The 9,566-nt window shown below is 33.6% G+C and overlaps 1 protein-coding gene across 1 annotated transcript; it reads right to left on the bottom strand.

Moving 5' to 3' along the window:
• Positions 1 to 6,347: 6,347 nt before the first annotated feature.
• On the bottom strand, positions 6,348 to 8,998 carry LOC145640321 (1,4-dihydroxy-2-naphthoyl-CoA synthase, peroxisomal-like). Its single transcript, XM_081691620.1, has 9 exons — positions 8,659 to 8,998; positions 8,164 to 8,286; positions 7,691 to 7,792; positions 7,569 to 7,607; positions 7,375 to 7,473; positions 7,193 to 7,240; positions 6,996 to 7,091; positions 6,771 to 6,893; positions 6,348 to 6,682 (listed from the first exon to the last, which is right to left on the bottom strand). Exons 1-9 carry the CDS (start codon positions 8,932 to 8,934, stop codon positions 6,566 to 6,568), a joined length of 1,023 nt encoding a protein of 340 aa, XP_081547746.1. The 5' UTR covers positions 8,935 to 8,998; the 3' UTR covers positions 6,348 to 6,565.
• Between the last annotated feature and the right edge of the window lie 568 nt (positions 8,999 to 9,566).

The raw sequence follows: 9,566 nt of genomic DNA, 5'->3' as shown, positions 1-9,566 counted from the left end.
AAGCTGGAAAATTCACAAGCAAAGAATAAACCCAGGGAAAACACCAAAGCAAGTGCAGTTGAGCTAGGCCAGCAGCAATCAGGAACTGTTCAAAGGATCATTGACGTGGATGGGGCATGGAAAAAGGACAAGAGTGGGATGGGATTTCCGAGATGTGGCATTGGTTGGGCGTGTAGGCGGTCGGCCGATGGTGACGTTCTAGAACATGGAGACGAGGTGGTCCTTGGTGATTCTCCACTCCATACGGAGCTGATAGGCATACTCTGATAGGCGTGTCGCGTACCTAACAAAAATAACCTAACAAGACCATTACTATGTAGACGGGCAAGTAAGGGTCGGATCCCAAGAGACTATGGTTCAACTAATTAATTAGACTCAAGTAACTACTAAGCAAGTAACCAATCAATAGTGATATTCAACTAATCTAATTCTAAACAAAATAAACAAGAAGAATCAAGATGAAATAATTCAATTAATAAAAACATCCAGAGTTAAGTATCACCACTAGTATGAATAATGCAAAGATAAATCCCTAGCCCAATTAATCAAAATAATAATACTCAAAGGAAGGACGTGCCCTTGAAAATACCAATAAACCCCTTCCGAGTATTTATGGCTTCTCTAAAATCCAATCAAACCTATTTCCATGGTGTCATGCAATTTAGAGACATTAAACTCAACATCCATACAATCCTAGCAATTCATCCTACCTATTTCCATGGAGAATTTCATGCCCTTATTGAATTTAATCAAACCATCTAATCTCAACTTCCATTGATAAATAAGATACTTGGTTCAATCAATATCAAATTACGTCTAACCTAACATTAATAAATTAGCACAATTCAATAAGCAAAGCAATTAATCTAATTAAATAAGGAATTGGGGGAAATCATGCATTACTCGTAACTAGGGTTCAACCTAACCCTAGAATATAAATCTACTCACTCATGATTAAATTAACAAAATAATCAAAAGACATAATAATATAGGAAAGAAGAAATACTTGAATTAATGAAATTGAAGATGAAATCTTGAACAAAGTAAATCTAAAATTGAAGGGAATTGTAGAATTCTTCAACTCAATTTTATGAGTCCCCAAAAAAAAGTTCTCTTATATGCCTAACCAAAGCCTATTTATATCCCTAGGAATAAGTAAAGAAGTTTCCTAAAATAGGTCTTCTAAACTGCCTCAAACTTGGCTTCGATGCTTCGTCAGGTGATACCACGGGTTACCCAAAGCTGCTGGGACTTTGCCACGGCCAACCCGTGGTGTCTACTAATCTTGGTAGGCTTCTCTTGGGCATAAAAGGAGGAGCCACGACCAGGCCAAAGCTTAATGCAACAAGCCACGACCAGGCCAAGGCTAGGCAATTTCTACACAATACTCCTTCGAAAACAACTTCAAGCTTGGAATATGACCATATGATGTTGGGCTCGTAATCTCCTACACGCTCCTAGCTCACTTAGCTTGCAAAGGTGCTCTTTTACGCGTAAATCCTACAAAGTAAAGAAAGAGAGCACGAGGAGAGCAACATCGAAATATAAAGAAATATAGATCTAAAAGATTAAATATATAGAGAAAATATGATAGAAACACTCAAATATAACATATAACAATGAGTATATAAATGTGTTATCATACTCCATGTTTTAACTTGGTGTCAATCCAAGCACTTCTCAGGAATCTTGATCAGAACGGACTGTCAAAGGGCAATTCATCTCTTACGCTCCCCGGCGTCGGGGCCGGTTCATCTACATCATCTCCTTGAGGATATTAAGAGAAAGTGTAGCTCTTTTCTTTTCTGTAATATTATTAAGGCTTCTAGACAAGTCATTTGGAAAGCCCATGACCTAGCCCTTAAGGCTAGGAATAGGGATACTGAATGACCCTAGGTTCTTTCCTGCTTAGTGCCTGTCAAAAAAAATAAAAATAAAAAATACTACTATACTTAATTAACCCAAACTTTTTTTTGTTAAGTTTGAATGATTTATACTGTATAAATAATTCTATTGATAATTGATAAATGTGTTTAGGAGCCCCAAATATATTTTCATCATGGCAACAAATCAGGGGTCAATTAACGATAATAGTCTTACTAATGAGCATGTAATTTTGCAGGCTAGATTAATTAGGCTATGGATTGTACCTTCAAAAGCTTATCCTAATTATGAAACAGATTCTTTGGAAATGGTGTTATTAGATGCAAAAGTTTTTTTTTTTTTTATATAATTCTATGTTTTTTTCTACCTTGAAAATAATAATCATAAGATATTGTTGTATGAATATAATGGTGTATAACAATCATAAGCTATGACCCTGTTTGGTAGTTAAGCTTATTGGAGGTATATTAGCTTATTTGACTAGTCAAACAAGCTAATACATACAAGTGTTTGGTTCTAAGCTTATTGAAAGAGCTTATTCCACTAAATAAGCTCTTTTTGAAAAAGCTCATTTTAAGAGCTTTTTCAATTAGCTTATTCATTAATTATTGTGAAATTACAATTATAACCTCATTTAATTCAAAATCCTATCTAAACTACCTACCCCACAATTAGTTTATTGGTCATTTCACATACTCAATCACATTTAAGCTATTAGTTATTTACCAAACTCTTTTATATAATCTTTTAATGTATAATTTGTTTTGGACTTACAGTGTATTGACACCGGGCCTAAACTAGTTTTATCAAAATATGAGTTACTCTCTTACTCGTACTCCTTATTAAACAATGCATTACTGTTTGGAAACGTGCATTGCGTGACATAAAAGACAACGATTTTTTTATTTATTTATTTATTTTTTTTTTTTTTTTTGGAACAAAGACAAAAAAATGAATGTAGTGGAAAATCCGATCCTATATATCAATATATGTGGCCATTCTAATTTTAGAAGATAGCGACCTTCAATTATTTAAACTTTGGGTATAGTATAATTAATTGGGTGGTTAAAAAAAAAAAAGGGTTTACTCAATAATTTTGCCAAACTCTTTATAATAGTACGTACTTAATTTGCTATACTTCGCATTTATTACGGCCAATTAACCAGATTGGTAAATAAAAAAGACCTCTAGCGAATAGCGACAATTTGGTAAAAAAAAGACCTCTAGACCAATTATTATTTTACCAAATTATTACGTACCAGATTGTTATTTTACCAAATTATTATTTTACCAATTGTCGCCGGAGTAAGTTTTTTTACCAAATTATCGGGTCTTTTTTATTTATCAATCTGGTCAATTGCCCTATTTATTACTCATATAATTTTTTCATGAAAATTTGACTTGCTTTATTACATTGAAATTATTAAGCTTATCTCTCTGATTTTATATTTACTTTATTAGTTGATGAAGTTTCTAGTAAATGGCGAGCAGACCATTGCATGTGATGATATGGTTGAGCAAGCAAATAATGTTAACATATATAATATCACAATATATATGTCCTGTAATCCTGTATATATACGAAAATATCTGCATTGTTAGAGTGATTAATGGAGGAAGAGGACTCAATTCCACCCGTTGATCAATGTAACAACTATTTTATTCTGTCATATATTTGATACGAAAATAATACTAATTCCTTTAATTTTTTTTTTTTTAAAAAAAGAAAAGAACAAAAAAAAAAAAAAAAAAAAAAAAAAAAAAAAATACATATGACATAATCATGCATGGGGGATTTAGTCAAATTCGTCTTCATATCTACATTTTAAATAGGGAAATTATCATTGGTACACCCAAGTTTGGGCTTTTATCAATGATACACTTGCTTAAGTTTTAATTATCAATGGTACACTTATATTTTCAACAAATTATCTACCGTAAGCATTCCGTTAATTAAACATTAGTATTATTGGTTAATGACGTGCAATTTTGACCATTTTAACTCCCTCCTTTTTTTTTTCCACCTCAATTTTCCTCCTATATTTAAAGTAACTCTCTCATCCACCTCTGTCATTATATAAACGGAGAAGAAGAAGATCGAAACTGCATAAATCAGAGTAAATGAGGGGGCTTTGTTTATATAATGACAGAGGTGGGTGGGTTACTTTACATAAGAAGAAGGAAATTAAGGAGAGAAAAAAAAAGGGAGTTAAACTTGGTCAAAATTGCAGTCATAGTTAACGAAATGCTTACTGTAGATAATTTGTTGAAAATATAGGTGTAATACTGATAATTAAAACTTAAGCAGGTGTATCATTGATAAAAGCCTAAACATAGGGTGTACCAATGATAATTTCCCTTTTAAATAACAAATTTTTATAATTTTTACAAAAATGTAATTTAAAATATTAATAGACAAAATAATGTATTAACAAGCGTAAAATCACTCATAGTGCAATAGAAAAATAACGGAGGAAGTAATGTAATTATATAAAGGTGTTACGTTTGATATTTACAAGTATGATTAAGACAAAAATAGAAACAAGACATAGTAGTAGTGGAAAAACATTGTAGTATGCACAATAAATGAAGCCTAAGATTGTGTGATTCTACAACAATCATGTACGTACAATTTCTTTTGTCAAAGATTAAGAAGCTTTCCAATTTGAAATGTCAATAATTTATTAATGGGACCATTAACTTTAATACTGGCTGAAAATGACAGTGTCCGTGTGATCAATTATAATTGTATGTACACATATATGAGGTGTTTGGGTGGTCCTAGAAATTCTGCGAAATATCCCGTATGAGCCTATAACGCAACAAATTTCATTATACATTCGAATGTACGACATAGTATTTTACAAGTACGTACAAGAAGTACGTAAATACAGGTGCTTTCAAAAAAAAAAAAAAAAAAACATACATGTATGGTTCTATTCATAGGGTCTGTTCATATTTATTGAACTGAACTGAACTGAACTGATTGGAGCTAAATTGAACTGATTAAAGCTGAACTAAACTGGAGTGATTTGAACTGATTGGAGATGAAGAGAACTGAAATTAAGCTGAAGTGAACAGGCCTAAATATTATTGGCCAAATAACAAGACATACGAAGTATTTGAAAAGAGACGTAATAGAGTTTCAAATAACAAGAAATACAAAGTATTTGAACAAGAGGCGTAATAGAGTTCGTTTGATATTTATTCTCCATTTATGTACATTTAATTAAGAATATCATTAAAGTTTTAAAAGGTTGGTACTAGGGGTGAGCATGGGACGGGTACTCGTATCATTACTACTAACGGTTCGGGTACCCGATAATCAATATCACTAAAAGTGATATCCATAAACCGAACCGATAAGTTCGGGTACCCAGACTTCGGGTACCCGAATTTTCGGAACGGTTATCGGGTACCCAATAAAATATCTAACAGTGATAATTAAACTTAATAAATTAGTTATTATGATATATTTTAACACTAATTAACAACAATACCACATGATCTTGACCAAATTATTAATTATATTACTAATCATTAATATATAGTGATTATGAAGTAAAGTAAGAGTTTAGATTTTGGAAAAAATAGATTTAAGTAGGATAAAAAAACAAAAAATTGCTTATCGGTTCGGAACGGGTAACCGTTAATTTTAAAATGATACCCAAAAACCATACCCGATAACAAATTATCGAAACGGGTACCCGAACCATTATGGTTATCGGATCGGGTACCCTAATTTTCGGAACGGTAACGGAACGGGTTTTCGGCTTTTCGAGTAGTTTTGCTCGGCCCTAGTTGGTACCCAAAAATTTGAGATTGAATAACATCCATTCATCTAACTACCACATAATAACGCAAATACTTTACCAAATTAAGTTTGGTTTAGTGGATAGAATAGTAACCTCTAAGCTCCAATCATAAGTTTGGAGGTTCAATACCTATCAGTGACAATTAGGGGGATGGGATTCCCTTAAACCCCCCCCCCTTCTAAATTGTATAGGTTGATTGACCCGTGAGTAGACCTGACAATTCCTGACCCGACCCGATTTTAAACATGTACTGTTTTACTGAGAGAGAAACCCAAACCCAACCCAAATGACCCGAAATAGATCTGATTTGACCCATTTATCATAATTTGTAATGATTCAAGCAATCCAAACCACTTGAACCTTTGACCCAAACCCAACCCATTGACCCGAATTGACAGGTTTACCCGTGAGACATTCCAGTCCAATAGGGCCCTTCAACTTACCTACCAAAAAAAAAAAAAAAAAAAAAAAAAAGCAAAATACTCCAAAAGGCTACTAGTCTAGTAGGACATGCAATCTGCCAACGCAATATAACAAGGCCCAAAACTAGATGACCATCTAAGGAGCCCAGTACAGAGATCCACTACACTCTGTTTGAAATTAATAACAATACACTTTCATCAATAGTTAACAATGAAAATCAATTAGGAAATGAGTTTCATTCTAAATACAATTAACAATATCTCAAAGATCAAACATATCAAGTAATTCAAGGAGCTTGCTTTCATGAAATGAGTTTCATTCTAAATACAATTACAAGTCCACCAAATTTTACTAATCAATACTTGTACAACCAATAGGAAAATCCATTCCAAAAAACCATGGAGTGTATGTCCTTCTAGGAAGAAAATAGAATCAAGCATCCATCATGGTCGACGAGGAAACTTGGAGAACTCAGGCCGCCTTCTTTCATTGTATGCTGTCTTCCCTTCGTTACCTTCTTCCGTTCCATAGAATAAGAGCGTTGCATCTCCTCCAATTTGCTTTTGTCACGTCCAAAATAACACACATTAACTAAGGTTTATTATACTACATTATTGTACTAATGATTTATGGTATGATTTTAGGTACCTGAAGTCCTGCATGACCATCATCAACTGCATTGATAGCTGATTTGAGTACTCGAATTGCAGTAGGACTATTTCTTAAGATCTCGCGACACCATTTTATTGTCTCTTGCTCCAAACTCTCCAACTACACAAGAAAAGATATGATTTCTTCAACGTTTAAGCACCTCTAACAGTCACCCCCATTTTTCATGTGAAATTCTGCATTAGTTACGAAAGAATTACTTACAGGTACAACTGTGTTGACAAGTCCCATTCTTTCTGCCTCAGCTGCTGGGTAAAACCTGGTAAGAAACCACATTTCACGCGCCTTTTTGGGTCCAATCTGCTTGACCAAATTCCATGTTAAGTCGTTTGCTTAGCATAATATTCTTGCACAAACCTTGAGCAATTCAGAGCTATTAATCAATGAGCTTTGATACTCACCAAACGAGACATGATAGAACTTCCATAACCCGCATCAAAACTGCCTACCTGCAATACACCACCAGCAGATATGCTTATGTTATACAGCAATAGCTGCTGCTCTACAATCTGTACTCCAAACCAACAGAATATAACACATTTACAAGTAACAATGTTCTAGCAGTGAAAAATAAATGGCTAACCTTTGGACCTGTCTGCCCGAAAATGGCATTATCAGCAGCAATAGTTAAATCGCATACCATGTGCAGAATATGTCCTCCTCCAACAGCATAACCAGCAACCTGAATAAAAATCACGCAATTATATATAGATATATGTATTTAAGCTAGACAAACTTCATAGATTAGCAAGATGGAAAATGAACATAGTAACATACCATTGCTATAACTGGTTTTGGAAGCCGCCTAATTTGGACCTACTTGAAGACGAGCACAAAAGTGAGTAAAAGATGCAAACTTATTGGATTGAAGTTAAGAGAGATCAAAGATATAAATACACCTGCAAGTCCAAAACATTAAGACGGCCAATTTTTTTTGAGTCAATATAGCCATCCTTCCCTCTAATTGCCTGATCTCCGCCACTGCAAAATGCCTTGGTCCCCTGCAGAACAACAATTTCATGAAACTACAACCAAACAACTGCAAGACCAAAGCACCTTAGCATAATACTCAACCTGTAACGCGCTGAATTCTGCACTTAAATTCGACTCTTTAACACCAAATTAATCTGTAACTAAACTTCTGTATGCATAACTGCTGTTTCATGTTCAGTCTATTAATTCAGCTAAAATGCTAATGCTCATATTGCCAAAGTCACCTAGCCAGAGCAAAGCCGAAAAGCATGTAATCAACAAAAATATAATACAGCTTGCAAATACATGTCATGATTAACAGCAAAAGGGAAACAGCCAAGAAATCCAAAAATCAACAAAGAAGATAATACAATTGACGAAAAGCAGCCGAGTTAATCACCTTGCCAGTTAGAATAATAACACCAATTGAACTATCATCCCTTGCATCATCAAATGCTCGAATCAGCTCCTTAATTGTTTCCGGCCTAAAAGCATTTCTTCTTTCTGGCCTGTTTATCGTAATCTACTCACCAACAACAAAAACAAAAACAAAAAAAGTCATTCATTAATATCAGACAATACTGTATTCTTTTTAGCAGAGCTAACAAAGTCAACCCGACCTGAAGTTACTGAGAGAAAGTCAAACTTTACCTTACTTAACCCTTGATCACCTAATTTGACCAAAATGTTCATAATTTGTTATGTTTGAAAAAAACCTTTATATGTTTTGAGCATAATCAAAACCAAATTAAACCCGAATATATAGTAACAGACTCATTTGCCTGAATCGTCAACTCAACATTATCAGTAAAATGAATCCAATACTTATTCATAACAATAAAATGAACCAGTAAAATATAATACAGAGGAAGTACTAGTGGTAAGAAGTGATGACCTTAGCAATGGCTTCACCAACGGCTTTTTCGTAAATAATATCAATGAAATCATCACCAGAATCATCAGTAGCAGCTTTCCAGACGACAGGGTCAGTCGAAACCTGACCATGAACCTTGTGGTAGTTGTCATTCATAGAAGTTGCTGACAAAGAAATGGAACAACCATAAAGTTGATGAGATTTTGAGTGTGTTACTATTTCTGGGTTAACATGGTTAGCTACATTTGCAAGTCTTCTCCTTGCAATCTTCAATTCTTCCGTCTCAATTCGCGACATTTTCGTAGGATCATACAGCTTTTTTGCTGGGTTTGAGCTGAGTTTATGAAACTTAAGGGAAGAAAAACAAGGGGGAAAGATGTTATTTTTGATATAGTATGAAATATGGTGATAGGATAAGATAAGATAAAATCATATCATATGTTTTTTTGTTTTTGTTTTGACAAATACTGCATAACAGTGTTGCTAAAAGTCATAGTTTAATAAATAGAAAGTACTAATCAGCTAGCTCAACTAAATTTGTAACGTGAATTTGTTGCTTGTTTCAAAATAATTGGGTGCGTCTTAATTACTAATTATAATTCATTAAATAAGAGAGAAAAAAAAAAAAAAAAAAAAAAGACTATTATAAACGTAGGCAGAAAATATACTCAGTATTCCTTGATTTTGGTAAAGTTCGGATTTTTTTTTTATAAGAGATAAAAAGACATTATAAATTACAAATGGAGAAGGGGAGTTACAAATTTGTGACCTATCCTTAGCTCTTGAGGCCTTCATCTTAGCCACTAAGTCAAGATGTCGTACTTAGGTCATTTTGACTGGTTTGAATGTATTTGCATAAGGTCGTGTACTCGTATTTAGGTCAAAATATTATAAAAATCGATCAATATTAGTCAAAATATTTTCGGGTC

Source organism: Chenopodium album, chromosome 1, assembly GCF_948465745.1.
Source record: "Chenopodium album chromosome 1, dcCheAlbu1.1, whole genome shotgun sequence".
In the NCBI taxonomy this organism is placed as follows: Eukaryota; Viridiplantae; Streptophyta; class Magnoliopsida; order Caryophyllales; family Amaranthaceae; genus Chenopodium; species Chenopodium album.
The sequence above is the reverse complement of the archived record's forward strand: the minus strand, read 5'-3'. Positions and strand labels throughout refer to the sequence as shown.